Source organism: Hyaena hyaena, unplaced genomic scaffold, assembly GCF_003009895.1.
Source record: "Hyaena hyaena isolate Hyena2069 unplaced genomic scaffold, ASM300989v1 scaffold_30, whole genome shotgun sequence".
NCBI lineage: Eukaryota > Metazoa > Chordata > Mammalia > Carnivora > Hyaenidae > Hyaena > Hyaena hyaena.
The window spans coordinates 1,454,546-1,469,526 of record NW_024080662.1 but is presented as its reverse complement, the minus strand read 5'-3'; the positions used below and the strand labels follow the sequence as shown (position 1 = coordinate 1,469,526).

Sequence of the window (14,981 nt, the reverse complement as noted above, 5' to 3'; positions counted from 1 at the left end):
AGCTTCTAATCAATCTTTTAGAACACAGCATTTCATACCAAATTAAACTCAGGACAGATTTGTTTAAAAAATCTAGATTCCAAAGATGATAAAACCATTCTGCTCCAAACAAATCCTGTATTTCCAGAATACTACCTTAAAAAAAGTCACTATTTAAGAAAATCTAATCCAACTATAAATTTATTCCAAGAAGAACAAATTAGATGAATAATCAGCTTTCAAAAAAAATGGAATAAAAGCTTGGAAATGAATCTGCTATAAAGCCTCAAAGTTCATTCTTTAAGCGTTCATTAAACACACACACACAACACCAAGAGCTTAAAGTAGGAAAAATTCTATAAAACTTAGAAAATGTTGGTAAAAGCCCATAAACAGGTATTGATTCTATTCTGTATCCTTGTGAAAATATTTGAAATAATTTATGATAAAAACACCTTTTGTATTTTAAGCAGTTCAAACTACAAAGTATAAAACGCTCTGCAGTGTTCCAAGCTTGGAACCTAAGTCAGTAAAGCTTCAAGCAGAAGCCACTGCTTCCCAATTCCCATTGCTTTTTTCTGTCACTAAGCCTCTAGAAGGTTCTTTACTGACTCTGCCCAAGTCCACACAATCACTTGAGAACCACCGAATCAGAGGGAGCTAAAAAATATTAAACAATAACGGATTCAAGAGAGAACTTTAAAATTTTTTTAAGATTTTATTTTTAAGTAATCTCTACACCCAATGTGGGGCTCGAACTCAACAACCCAGCAATCAAGAGTTGGCAGGCTACACTGACTTGAGCCATCCCGGAACCACCTGGAGAACTTAAAATTTTAATGGAAAAGGTGAATTTGAAAGAACATTCCAATATGCCCATTTATACAGACTAAAACACACATGGCTTCATTTCTTGTCCTTTTAACCTGCTCACTTGGCAGTATCCACCACACTGACCCATCTCAATAATGAAACTACACAAAGTCAGCATTTGACGAGACATAAAAGTGCTGCTTAAAAGGCGCAGTAGAGAGAAAGTTTCAGAAATATATTTAAATATTTTAGACTAGTCAGTGAGTAAAAAAAAAAGAGAGAAATTAAAGAAATTTTCTATAGTGGTGATGGTTTCTTCTTTTTTTATGCTCAGTAAAAGTCCTTCCTAACATAAAAATCAGGTCTTTATTCACCTACAATTTTTTAATTTATAGTGTAATTTTTTAATAGAATGCTTTGTTTGATCCATTTAAAATTTATTTTGCATAGGTAAAAGTCTAACCATATTTTTTCCAAAAACAACTTGTCCCTGCATCATTTACTGAATTATTGAAATTCCTCTGCCCACTGACTTGAAATGCCACTGTTATTATATACTAATTTCATATAGTCTCCTAAGCATTACTGTGTGATTCTACAGATCGTTCTGTAACACAGTAGCTTAAAAAAAAAAGATATTAATACCTGCAAGATTCCTTACCCCTTCAACACGTTTGTTTAAGTTTAACAACACAAAAACACATTATGTGTGAAAAGGGAACCAATACAATTGTATTTACACATCCCAGTATTATTTTTACATATAAGGAAAAAAAACGAAAAAACTGCACCTAAATGTTAACAGTAATTATGCCCTGGTGGCAGAATCCCAATGCTCTCCTGTATTTCCCACAATTTGTATTAAAACATTATTATTTTTACACAGTGATTATACAATAACAGTAAACACACACAATTCTAGCTGTTCATAGCGTGATTTTTCCCTCAAAATCTGAAACTCTTAAAGACAAAATCATCAAGCACCACAAGTCTGCATAATAATGAAGACCCGTTAACCTCTTCAAGATGCTGCTCACAAGAAACACAAGAGCGAGCCTTGGTAATAGAGAAATGGATAAACTCCTCTCAAAGAAGCAAGATTCTTAATTAGCTCCAAGTCAAAGGCTTGGTGAAGAGGCGTAAATAAACAGAATAATTGAAATACTTCAGAAAAACATGAAGCTGGAGGGATAGTTGATACTCCCAATTTCTGGGCATTAGAAAAGGAAAGAGTGAGGATAACACTTGGGACCTTATTGGTATAGGGAAGTCTGTTAACAAGTATTTGCTTCTGAATACTTACAAGCATAGCTGCTTTGCAAAACAATACACAGCCAAATCCCACACCAGAAGGCCTAGGAAATTTTCACTTGCATGCACCTTTTAATCACTAGTATTTCCCCTATGCCACCTTCTACTGGAGCTTAGCACAGTGCCTGACACAGATTTAGGCCCTCAATGTATGAAAGTGATCATGATCATTACTTTTATTATTTTATCACTAGAAGGTATGATGAACAAAGGTTATGTCAAAGCAACAATTGATTACATTTTCATAGATCTCTGCCAATTTCTTTTTTTTATTTATATACTAAGGGAAGACCTAAGTACTCACCAGAATCATCCTTTCTTGGGTCTCCTCAATTTTCTGATACCTCTTCCCAGCTCCCCATGCAGCTCCACAAAGTGGGTCTTGAATATGAGATGGACTAAGAGAAGAAACTCTGAGCTGCCTCAGAGACCTGCCTCTTCCTGTTTACCTAGTCAGGTTCTTGGGCCCTTCTCATGGTTCACATCTACTCTAGCAATAGCTCCTCATAGCTTTTTAAGTCTGGTTTGAAGAACACATTCACATTAAAAAAGAAATCAATTTCTATTTTAAGGAATTACAGTCACATTTGTCCGAATTAATATAAAGAGTCATTTCAAAGAAGCAAATTGGGAGATACACCTCTCTTCTTAATGATACTAACACAATACAGGGTTTGTGACCATTCACCTGTCCCGAGGAGCCCCTGATTTAGGGGCATTTTTTGCCATGGTTCTATTTTTGGACAACACACTTTCAACCAGGAACATAAATTTACATTCCCACCAAAGATCAATGGGCTGTAAATTGGCACAACCTAATTTGCATTAACTAATGAAGTTGACAATATCCCTTCCATATAACTCAGCAATCTACTCCTAGGAATATGACACACCCATATACAAATGTACTTATACAAGAATGTTCATAATAGCATTGTTACAAACTGGAAGGAATCCAGATGTCCATCAATAGAATTGATAAATAAGTAAATTAACTGCACTATAGTCACACAGCTGAATACTATAAAGAAACAAATAAATGAACTACAGCTGCACACAACGTGATGAATTTCACAATACTAAAAGAAGGAAAACAAATTACAGCATGATTCCATTTACAAAAATCAAAAGTAAATAAAACTATCTTGTTGAGGGATATGAAGATGGTAAAAGTAAAAAGAGAAACAAAAAAAAAAAAATGTTATTATCACATAAGTCAGAATGGTAATTCTCTCTAGTGGTTGAGAAGCTATGACCAGGAAGGGACCCATGAAGGGTACAAGGATGCTGACACTGTTCTATTTCTTGAAGAGATGGTAGTTACACAGTGGTTCACCTTATAACTTTTCATTAAATTTTATACAGATTATCTGAATTTACAGATAGATATTTCAAAAAGGAAAAAAAGCTTTCCAATACAGCCCACAAGCTCTACGTACAATTTTCCTCTAGCCTTAAGTATGACATCAAAGGTTCATTCTTTTCACCTTTTCAGCAAAGCAAGAAGTTAATCTATCATTTCTTCATGCAGCCACAATCAGAAATCACAATTCAGTGTGACAAATGAAGCATTTAAGTGAAGCCTGCAGAGGACTTAAAACATCTATAACAAAATGCAGGGCAACTAAATACAAAGTAACACAAAAGAACAGGTGTTTGTGTAACATCTCATTCTGAGGCTGAGAAATAAAAGGCCACTACAGATAAAGGGTCACCGTTTAGAAAGTAGACAAGCAAGAAGCAAGCACATGGAGGACAAAACACAACTGATTAAATTAAAAGATGGCATGCAAGCTTGAGGGAAGAGATCCCTGATTCTGAAGCGGTCATAATAGACACCTAGAGCCCGTGATGTTGGTTATTTTTTTTGGAGGAATTCAAATCTACAAGAAACTTGAACAATTATTTGATCTTTTATGTGAAATGGCAACATAAAACCGGAAAGGGGAGGTGGAAAGGCAAAAGGTTGGTGACAGGTACACAAATTATTCATCACTGAAGGCTGGAAGTAGGACATCTTCTAATAGGCAAATTGAAGTTCATGAGCTTACAAAAAAATATATCATCTACAAACGCCAACTTAAAACTCAGATCGCAAATTTAATAAATACAAAGATGTTCCAGAACAAACAGGCCTAAAAGGTAGATTTAAATTTTTAGTGCATGTTAAACTTTACTGCTCTTCTTTCACTCATTTAAGGTCCTTAGAAAAGCTGGTGCGTCGTCATGCTAAAACCTGAACGTTGCGCTGACTTACATTTCAGGAGAAGAAAATTGTTCAAGCAGCAAACTGTGGCTGGATTCAAAGATGCAGTTTTCCCACATCTTCAATTTTCCAACACTTAGTAGTTTCTGTCAGACAGCACCCAGAATGATTGGCAGGATGTGTAATGTTTCAATACCACTAAGAAAAAGACTGCACACGTATTTTCAGCATATGAATGATTTTAACTCACCAGTCACCATGTTGCATGTATTTCTGCTGCTTGTCCTGAGTTCTTAAGACTTGTAACATTCTGAAGAAGATAGAACAAAGAAGTTCTTTCCATCCTCAGCCTCTTTTTAAATTTTAACTTTGTTCTTAAAATACAGTATGTTAAAAAGAACTACCCCATCATTATCAAATTTGCTAATTTTACTTGCCCTTAGCTTCTTTTTTCTTAAACTTCATTAGGCAAGACTGTAAATCTGATGTCTTGTCTTAGAAAAAAGAAGGGTATTTTTTCTCTACAACCTAGAACTCCCCTAACACCTAACTAAAACAAAAAGCTGAAAAGAATTGAAATTCTACATCAAAAGTGACTTTTGCAATTGATACATGAACAGATTTTAAAAATTTCTGATGGGGAACTGTGTAATAACAAAGAAGGCAAAGCAGATTCTCAGATCGTTCAATTTTGTCCTGGGAAACTTTTCGGCTGCGCGATAGCGGGGCCCTCCCTTAGTCTGAGTATAAGCCCCTCCCACCTACACAGGAAAAAAAAGGTTGCATTTGAGGATTTAAAGTGGTATTTAGACCTCGGGCAGTTTCACAGAAACAGAAGAGGATCCCCTTCCGGAGCGCACCAGAGGTGACGTGTAGGAATCGCGCTTATGGAAGAATTACTTTCCAATGACAAGAAACCAAGTACCGCAGAAAGGCCTTCTAGGATTAACCTTCCCTCTCCAGCACAAAGCACCAGAACAAGGCGAGGAAACTCGAAGGGGCTCGCTGCCCTCACAGACCTACAGGGCTCAGTTTCAGAAACGGGGCAGCACCCTCCCCGCAACATTGGCATCAGGTCACTGCATTCTTCCAGATGAACGAGCAATCTTGCCCGCCTCTCAGAGGAGCGGAACCGCAAGTCAGACGGCAAAGCCGGTTGGTTTCTCCCCAGGCCTAGGCCACGGAGGTCCGGGGACGTCACCAGAGCAGGAAGGGCCCAACCCACAACCTTCCTCACACTGCGAGCCGCCCGCCAGCCCGCCGCCGGTCCACGCAGCAGAGGTGTCCTGCGCGTCCTCGCGGCGGCGGCGCCGCCACCCAACAGCAGAGCGCGCGCCCCGAAGCCGGGGGTCGCGGGCGGGCGCGCGCCACAGAAAGCAGCTCTTGCCCAAGGGCCGCAGCTCCGGGAGCCGAGATATCCGGACCGGGAACGCGCACGTCGGCGGCCACGCGCACCGGGAGGGCCGCACAGCGCGCGCGCGCCCGTGTATAAACAGGCCCAACCGCGCGCGAGCACCAGTGCGCGTTCGCGCGCCGCGCCCACCGGAGTCCCCAACCTGCCTCTCCACACCCCACAAGGGCGGGGGCGCGCGAGCCCAGGGACATTCTCCACTCTGGAGCCGCCCCGAGGTCTCCAGGGCCCAGCGGCAGCGGCCCGCCCGCCCGCCCCCGCCCGCCGTTGTGTGGGGTGGGCCCGCTGTCTCAGGCCCGCAGGTTCGCCGCGTCCCTGCCCCCGCTGCAGCCCTCACCCGGCGACGTCGCCGCCGCCGCCGCCGCCGCCGCACTACCCGCCGGCCCCGCCGCACCGCTGGGGGCCCCGGTTCCGCCGTCGCCGCTCCAAGATCGACAGGATTTTCCCCTCACAGCTCCCTGGGCGCCATCTTACATTCAACCCTCACAGCCAATGGGTGCCGAATGCCCTTCTCGCGATAACCGAAGAGTCGGATCCCGCGAGAGTTGAGGCTGCCTCCTGGCCAAACTTAAAGGGAACGCTTCTGCCGAGGCTACAGGCCTGCCCTCGGGCCGCAGAAACCGCAAGAAGGGCCTGGAGTGTAAGGCGGAGCGCCCCGCCCTCGGACGCCCCTCCATGCTGGGCGGAGCCAGGGCCGGAGATTGGCCTGGAGTTGGAGCCTGGGCTGCTTAGGGTTCGAAGCTTGCTCTATGGACCCACCTTCAGCAGCCAACCTCGGCCTCCTTCAGTTGCGCAGCCCCACGTGGGGCGGGGCCAGGTCTCTCGCTTAAGGTAGCGCCCATAGCCGCAGACCTAGGCCTTGCGCCCCCATACCATAATCCCATCTGGGACGAGTTTAGCCACTCTCCAGCAGGAGTCCTTAACATTTGGAACCCCCCCCTCCTCAATCTGCCGTCATCCTAATCCAGCCTTCCGCAACTCAGTCCACCTTAAAGCAGGCCTTGGGTAGCCTGGTGTTTGTATACAGGGAAAATGTGGAGGGTGTTAAAGCTGCAGGCACACGTGGGCCTCACTATTAGCCCACACTACCCTGGAGGACAAACAGTTTCCCATAGATTTCCTTAAAAGGGCCTCAGGGCCCTTGCACTTGTTTCTCCTGCCCTGGCAAACATCTTGGTTCTTAGGGGTTCCCTAAGGAGTCACTTCCTGAGAGTAGGCACAGACTTGGGTCAGGAACTTCCTCCAGCCTTGCATTCCCCAGGGAAACTTCTCTTGCACAGTGCCTAGTCACCCTCTGTCTCCCCAACTAGATGGTCAACTTAGAAGGCAAACTGCAGAAGTCTTCCTCTCTCATTGTGCCTGGCACAAAGTATAGGCACTTGATAATTATTTGCTAAATGACTGGACAGAGAACCAGGTCTGTTTTCATCTGCCTAGGCACACAGGCAGACACAAACCTTCCAGATCCCTCTAGCACAAGGTTCTGAACAGTGGAACAACACCCAGAGCCTGGCATTCCCTCAGACCAAGTGCAGAGGATTTCAAATCAGGCAGGCCCAGGCCCCCTGCCCTTGAGCACTAAGAAGTACAACAGTGGGTTCAAAGCTGTCAGTATTGCTCAGTGTGCACTGCACCTCCTTCCTACCCCCATCAAGTCTCTAATATCCTCAGAGGTTGGAAGTGGAGACAGATAACACACAGACTCTAGAATTTAGCTGTTCTTTATTGACATGGAGTCTGGGTACTCCTAGCCTCCAGAAGGATGAGGTAGGTCCATGAGGCTTCCTTACAGCTCACACCTTTCCTGGGTCCTCCTTCAGTGTGACAGTCCGGTTGAAGACAAGCTGGATGGCAGAGGGGGAAAAATGACAACCAAGCCAGAACCAGACTAGAAGGTCCAGACCTTACCAGACCCTACCCTCACCTTGTCCCAGAGGAGCTGAGGGTCAGGACCCTCAGGTTCTCAATAACATTATGATTTGGGGTAGGGGACTGGATGGCTCTGGGCCTCCATTTTATAAGGATTATCACCACCACTATGGCTGACCCCTACACCTTAAAGAGTAAGAAAGCTAGGGTCCATACAAAATTTTGTGCATGCACCTCTGAACTCATTTCCTTGTCAGTAAAACACGAACCCCACCTCAGTTAACTAAGGGAATGTTGGCAGAGTAAATGCCACAGTAAATGGCAGCCATCAATGTCACTGTTGTGGAAAGGAAAGGCAGGTAAAAAGCACCTGTCCCTGGCAGCTGTCCGGATCGACGGAGAAGTAGCCAAGCCGCTCAAACTGGAACTTGTCAAAGGGTTTTGCCAGGGCCACAGAGTAGTCCACTAACGCCGCTGCCACCACTTGTAGCGATGCCTGTAGGCAGGGAACTCAGGTGGCCATCCAGCCAGGGAGACATACCACCCTCACCTTACACCCCATGAGCCTACCGGGTTCAGGTCACTTATGAATCCACCAGGCACTTCAGCAGGATCCTCAGGGTTCTTGTGCTGAAATCTGCAGCCAGAATGAAGGTCAGACTCCAGCTGGGTAGCCACAGCAGGCAATGCCCATCTTGTAACAGCCCGCACCCAGCTCTGTTCACTTACAGTCGCTCATAGAGGCGAACCTCACACGTCAGAGGCTGTGACACCCAGTGAATAAAGGCCTTGGGCTTTTCTCCAGCATCTGCCCGTCTACAGGTTACCTCCAGGCTCTCTACACAGCCACTGGGACCCTGGAAGGCAAGGGGCCTGCAATTAGACCTGGGAACCACTAAAAGGACTAGAAGCTGCAGGCACCCAGATCCTCCCTGCAGCAGGCACTGAGGTAGAAAGGCTGCAGCCAGCTCTCACCTTGACAACATGCTGCAGCTCAATGACGTAGCCTGTATGCCTCAGGCCCACAGACTGGCCCCACGCCAGGCGCTTATAGCCTGGCTCTGGCTCCTAGAGGTAGGAAGTGGTGTGGACACAAGAGAGTGAATGGGTCAAATAGGTACAAAAGGCTTTCCCCCCATCTCTATGTCTGTCAGAGCTGACTCATCTGAAGTAAGAAGTAGGTGGGTTGACAGAAGAGATGAAGGGACCTCAGGACAGGGCTCAACAGCAAACAGTACCCTCCACACACCCACTTACCTCCTTGAAGTCAGTCCTTTCGATGAAGACTATGGGTCCAAAGGGAACCTGATGGAAGCCCTTGGTCTCATCAGCTGGGAAGTTGGGCACCTGGATGTCTAAGGACTATAGCAGGAGGCAGGTGTCTGAGTCACACTAGGCACTGAGACTCCCATGCCCAGACCCAAGTGCACCCTCCCACCCCCCCACACAACACACACACACACACACACACACACACACTGAGGCATACCTACCTTGACAGCAGGAAAGTTGGTGATGATGACCTGTAATGGTTCCAGCACAGCCATGGCCCGTGGGGCTGTATCATTCAGCACATCACGCACACAAGCTTCTAACAGATGGGGTTCCATTGTGGTCTGTGCCACTGTCACCCCCACCTAGCAAGAAAGAGCAGCATCAGTCAGCCATACCACAAATGCTGTCCTCAGTCCCCACCTCCCCACCCAACCCACTGGGCTATACCCGAGCACAAAAGTTGTTGATGGCCTCAGGCGGGAAGCCCCTCCGACGTAAGGCTGTGAGTGTGAAGAGCCGTGGGTCATCCCAATCCCTGTGGGCAAGGAGGTGGTGAGAAGGCCTTTGGTAGTACATGCCACTAGTACCACCAACCTGCAGTGAGGCAAACAATCACACCTACCGCACAGCACCAGCTGCCACAAGCTGGAGAATCTTCCTCTTAGACACAATAGCATAGTGAAGGTTGAGACGGCCATACTCCCACTGAACAGGGCAATACACATCCAATGCATTGCACAGCCAGAAGTAGGAAGAGCGTCTGGGGTGAGAGGTGAGGGGTGAGAGTAGTTAGTCCACCTGAGACCAAAGAGAGACCACAGGAAGGGCTGCTGGAATCCCACTGGCCCTACCCACCCCATGGGCCCAGCTCCCTCACCGGGCCTGGAATTCCTTGGTGCAGAGTGAGTGGGTGATGTGCTCGATGGAATCACAGAGGCAGTGTGTGTAGTCATAGGTGGGATAGATGCACCTGCAGGGCATAGGCAATGGGCCCCACCATCCAGCCCCACTCTGCCCTACCCATGGCCCACCACCCCACTCTACAATTCCACAGCCCCACCCCATGCTCACACCCACCAGGTATCCCCCGTGCGATGGTGTGGTGTATACTTGACTCGATAGGCCACAGGGTCCATCTTGCCATCCTCCATCACCAGCTTCATGCGCAGTGTGGCCTCACCCTCTGCAAACTTCCCCTTGCGCATTGCCTGACAGGAGCAACGGCTCAGGCTGCCTCTCAGCACAGAGGCATCTCTTTCTCAGCATCCTGACCCACCCAGATCCAGCTGCTCCCCACCTCCCCGCCGAATCCCACCTCAAAGAGCAGCAGTGACTCCTCTATAGGACGGTCTCTCCAGGGCGAGGGCAAGGAGTTGTGGCCTTTGAGCTCCTCTCCTCGCTGGTGGCACACATATGCCTGGCCTCTATGGGGAAAAGGTCTGAGCACGCAAGATAGCTATGTCCTGGGCAGCCTGCCTGGCTCTACAACATGAACCTGGTCTCACCTATGGATGAGCTCCACAGCCCAGGCATACAGCTGGTCAAAATAGTCAGAGGCATATGTCACCTTGTAAGGTGTGTAACCTGGGACAGAAAAAGACACAATTTGAACACCCAACCAGGGATACCCAATGGCAAGCCATAGCCCAAAAAGAGGCCCACTGACCCCCCCGGTCTTTCTTCCCAGCCAGGCCATACCCAGCCAGGCCACCATGTCGCAGATGGCAGTGAAGAACTTTGCTTCCTCCTTCTCAGGGTTGGTGTCATCGAAGCGCAGAAAACAGATCCCATTGTTGGCCTAGGAGAGTCACAGAATCTGTGAGTTCTCACATCATCAGCTCCCAAAATCCAACTCATTGAACTGGGACATTCTCAGAGCTCTCCCGTGGGGCACCTGGATGGCTCAGTTGGTTAAGCGTCTGACTTTGGCTCAGGTCATGGTCTTGCGTGTGTGGGTTCGAGCCCCGTGTCAGGCTCTGTGCTAACAGCTAGCTCAGAGCCTAGAGCCTGGAACCTGTTTCGGATTCTGTGTCTCCTTCTCTCTCTGACCCTCCCCTGCCCATGCTGTCTTGCTCTCAAAGATAAATAAAACATTAAAAAAAAAAAAAAAGAAAAGAAAGCATACTCAGAACTCTCTCATGTCAGAATTGAAAATGCCTTCAGGAGTTTCATTCATCTTCCTGTATTGAAATGCCTTAAACAAGGCATCTTACATCAACTCCAGACAGCCTCTTTCTAACCCTGAGGAGTTGCACTGGGCAATTCCCCAAAGCTGAACTCACTGCCTCACCCAGAGCTTTTTCCCAATAAGCCCAATGGATTCCTAGCTACCCATCACATATGTGATTCCCCTCAATGGCCTCTGTCTGCTCTGGGAACATTATAGGAGCAGCAGAAAAGCCAAGGACATGTATCCAATCAAGGGAGCACCAAGTGGTCACCCTGACTGCCAGATCCCCACACACTCACCTTGGCATAGCCAAAGTTGAAATTGATGGCTTTCGCATGTCCTATGTGCAGGATTCCATTAGGTTCTGGTGGGAACCGGGTACGTACCTGAGATAAGGGAAATGGGAACAAAGCCAGAACTCAAAACTACTGTAAAGCAACAGATGCCCCTTCCCAGGGAGGCTCTGGTGATAGGCTGGATGGGGCAGTATGAAAGCAGCCCAGGCCCTCTGGCAAGAGTTGATAGCACTAACTTGCCCGCAATAGTACTTCCACACACCTGTCCTCCAGTGATCTCCAGGTGTTGCTTCAGTAGATCCATGGTATGTGGAGTGGTCACATAGCCTGGGGTCTTGTAGTTCTCACCTGGCAGGGCCAGAACAAGCCTGAGGACTGGGCTGCAGTCCAATGCTCCCTACTCTGGATGTAAGAGTTGCTACAAGATCTCACCCTCCCCAGGGTTTTGATTTGCCTGCTCACCAGGCTTGTGGAACTTAAGTGCCTCCCCTCGGAGCTGCTCCATCAGAGACAGGGTCTGACCAGCAGCCTCACCTGTGAAGAACAAAACAAGGGAAACTCAATCCTCTGATCCTCTAAACATGGCTATCCCATTCAGCTCGGGGAGTTGCTTCTCAGTACTACCTATATCCTGCAACCAGGAGAGAACCAAGCAGACCCCTCTTTCCCTAACCACAAAGACAAGAGATACAGAGCCAGACTTCTCAGTTCTCATGCTAGTCTGTAGGTAATGGGAACAAAGGAAACACCAGGAATTCCAGTCTGGCAGCAGAAGGCAGGGTGATGAGTAAACTAATGTCCTGGAGAGACTGGGCTATAAGAACTGATTAGGTGAAAGCCCAGAAGCCAGGGAGCTGAATCAGACAGGAACCTCAAGCCTCTCACCATTCTCCACCACATCCTTTGCTGTCCTCCGGTCTTTATCTTCTGGCCGAGCTTTTGACACCTAAAAGAAGCCCAGAAATTGGGTCAGGGTCTCTTCTAGTCTTGGGATTACTGGGTTCAGATACTCCATTGCCCAGCCTGAAGTCTCACCCCATCCCACCTCACCCCCAGAGACCCAGGACCATACTCAGTCACACCTTGAGCTTCTTTTCTAGATCATTCTCCGTCTTGGGACCCAGAAGGTGAAGAACCTGAGCAGAAACCAGAGTCAGGGCTGAAACAGGAGAGTTCTCTTTCAAGAAGCCCCTGACGGATCCTACCTACCCACTTAAGGGCTTCCTGGCCTGCCTACATTGCCTTGACAAACCTACCTAGCTCATCGTACTTCTGCTCCTCACATGGTTCTGCTCACATCAAATGCTCTCCTCCCCACCCCCACCGAGAGTCCAAAAACTGGTAAAACAGGTAACAAAAACTGCCATTTACAGAGAGTAACTGTGGCCTCAGCATCAAGATAACCATCTATCTCAGCCATCAGCCTCTTATGATTCTATGCCATCATCCTGAGATGAAAGCCACATCACCTCTATTTATAAGATAAGACAACTTCGGTCCCGAGTAGAGCAACTCACCCCAAATTAGGCACAATCCAGAGGCCCAAGACTTTTACTGTCCACCAAGGTGCTCCCCCTCCACACCAGGCTCTACTATCCACCATCAGAATAGGGACAGTGTCTCTTCCCCTCCCACCCCCATTTACCCCTCAGTGGACTTCAGGCACTGTCCATGGCAGGGTCTTCCCCTGCTTTACCTCAAAGAGTTGCCCACCTGCATGTCTACTTCATGCTTGATCATTTTGCCATCTGCCCACTTGAGCACAGCCCGAGCCTCTCCTAGAAACATGTGCACAGGGAGCTGCAGAAAGGCCAAGAAGGACACTTCCCACCCTCTTTCCTTGAAAAGGTCCTGGCTGACCTCAAGAATGGAGCCTGGGACCAGCTAGACCATTGTTTTTTGTTTTTGTTTTTAATGTTTGTTTATTATTTTGAGCGGGGAGAGGAGCAGAGAGGAGAGAGAAGAGAGAGAATCCCGAGGAAGCTCTGTGCCCACAAACTGTGACATCATGACCAGAGCCGGAATCAAGAGTCAGAGACTCAACTGACTGAGCCACCCAGGCCTCCCACATCAGATCACTTTTAAGATGCTTGATTTCCTCCCCCTCCTCTCTCTCACTTACACCCAGAAAAGAACGCATGATCAGAGAGAACGACATAGTCCCCTGACCCAGGCTCTACTCACCCATCAGTAGTCCCATGTTGAAACGATAACGCTCCTCCAAGAGCTGGGGACGGTGGCGATTTATGGCGGCCTCCACCTGCAAGAAAGCCAAACCAATGTGGTTCAGAAAAGTGTCCTTCAGAAATGCACCCACAGGCTCACCCTGGGTTTTCCTGGGTGGAGAAAATGACCCACTCCTTTCCAGAATCAGTACAAAGGAGGTTACCCAATGCCTAAAGAAAGACTCACAGCCTCCTCAATCTGCTCTGGGGTCACCATGACACCCACACCGCATTCCTGCTCAAAGTCCTCGGTGTTGATGGGGTCCAGGGGATGACTTCGCACATACTCAAGGGCAGCTGAAAAAGAAGAACCAATGAGCGGCATCTCAGCTCCAAGAAGTAGGTAGACAGGGCATTACCTACCCTAATGAAACCCCAATCACAGTTTTGCCTCCCCAGAGGTTAAGCCTTGCACCACCCTAGAGAAGCTCTGAGACCAGAGGCTCTTCCCCAGTCAGGTCTCACCAAGGGTGGCCCTCTCCATCCTTCAGTGCCAGGGCCTGGGTTTAGAGAGAAGTGCAGTATGAAGCATCTAGACACTGGGGGAGTTGGCAGAAAGGGCAGACAGCGGTTTTGGCTAAAGAGAGGAGTTGGAGGTGGAAGTGAAAGGATAGGCAGGGGTCTCACCGCTCAGCTGGAGCTCGGTGTGGATCTTCTTATTGGCTATATAGCTCACAAGGAAAGAGAGACGCCGGGGATCCCGGAGTCGGGATGCCAAGCCATAGAGCAGGGTCCCGGTGGCTTTGTCAATGGTGGAGCCCAGAGTCTGCTGCGCCTGGGAGTTCGAGGAGATTCAGGAGAGAAGCCCCACGCTCAGTAAGAAAAGCAGGAGTTAGACAAGTCTGGTGGGTCGGGGTCGGGATCGGGGTCGGGATCGGGACCCAGCCCGGCTTTGGGGCACAGTCGGCAGCCCGGGCAAAGGACAGAGGGACTCGCACCTGGGTCGCCGCCTCGCGCAGCTGCGCGCTCAGAGCCGTGTTCTTGAGCGTCTCTCGGGCCTTGTGCTCGCTCAGGCCAAGGCCAGTGAAGAGCGACAGGGAGTCTAAGGCCGCCATCGCTGGCACACCGGAAACCGAAAGAAAACTTTGGGGCCAATCTGCACGTTGGCTTTAGCCCACTGACCAATAAGAGAGTGAAGCCGCTAGGGAAAGCCAATGGTAGCCTTCCTGGAGGGAGGGGGCGGGCTCTCCAAGGTCGTCAGCGCCATTTAAAAGGCAGAGCCGGCCCCAACCCTTCTTTCCCGGCGCTTCACTTCCGTCTTTGAGCTCACCGTCTTTTGAGGAGGTTGAGGGGTAGAGGGCGATAGCACGATTTGCCGCCGACCTGAAGGGAAGGTGCTCAGCACAGAAGCAGGACGTAGAAGTAAGCATGGCCCTTTGCTTTTCGATTTTTTTCCTTCAGTCCTGGAAACCTTGGGACCATCCCA

The 14,981-nt window shown here is 48.3% G+C and overlaps 2 protein-coding genes across 4 annotated transcripts in view; both read right to left on the bottom strand.

Annotated features, from left to right (window-relative positions):
* Positions 1 to 6,199, bottom strand: part of QRICH1 (glutamine rich 1) — a 52,490-nt gene extending 46,291 nt beyond the window's left edge. Inside the window, exons 1-2 of one of the 3 annotated variants that reach the window (XM_039228004.1) lie at positions 5,329 to 5,716; positions 4,560 to 4,619 (exon numbers count right to left, since the gene is read on the bottom strand). The gene's annotated coding sequence lies outside the window, so the exon portion shown is untranslated. Of the gene's footprint in view, positions 1 to 2,407; positions 4,515 to 4,559; positions 4,620 to 5,328; positions 5,717 to 6,057 lie in introns of those variants that run through there. The other 2 variants (XM_039228005.1, XM_039228003.1) reach the window with 2 other exon arrangements.
* A 1,226-nt stretch (positions 6,200 to 7,425) lies between these two features.
* QARS1 (glutaminyl-tRNA synthetase 1) lies at positions 7,426 to 14,636 on the bottom strand. Its single transcript, XM_039228323.1, has 24 exons — positions 14,494 to 14,636; positions 14,183 to 14,330; positions 13,743 to 13,852; positions 13,515 to 13,590; positions 13,044 to 13,108; positions 12,413 to 12,466; positions 12,216 to 12,276; positions 11,793 to 11,864; positions 11,593 to 11,678; positions 11,334 to 11,420; positions 10,563 to 10,662; positions 10,370 to 10,448; positions 10,180 to 10,288; positions 9,942 to 10,072; positions 9,742 to 9,834; positions 9,487 to 9,624; positions 9,312 to 9,399; positions 9,083 to 9,226; positions 8,847 to 8,951; positions 8,565 to 8,657; positions 8,319 to 8,446; positions 8,160 to 8,226; positions 7,960 to 8,085; positions 7,426 to 7,564 (listed from the first exon to the last, which is right to left on the bottom strand). The coding sequence occupies exons 1-24, from the start codon at positions 14,608 to 14,610 to the stop codon at positions 7,514 to 7,516; spliced, it is 2,328 nt and encodes a 775-aa protein (XP_039084254.1). The 5' UTR covers positions 14,611 to 14,636; the 3' UTR covers positions 7,426 to 7,513.
* Positions 14,637 to 14,981: the final 345 nt, after the last annotated feature.

Excerpts from the sequence above, each read along its gene's own strand:
- QARS1 (XM_039228323.1), bottom strand. The coding sequence starts at position 14,610 with ATGGCGGCCTTAGACTCCCTGTCGCTCTTCACTGGCCTTGGCCTGAGC. Across the intron at positions 9,625-9,741 it reads ACCAAGGAATTCCAGGCCCG|ACGCTCTTCCTACTTCTGGC; the intron begins GTGAGGGAGCTG and ends CTCTCACCCCAG. Across the intron at positions 8,227-8,318 it reads GTTCGCCTCTATGAGCGACT|ATTTCAGCACAAGAACCCTG; the intron begins GTAAGTGAACAG and ends TTCTGGCTGCAG.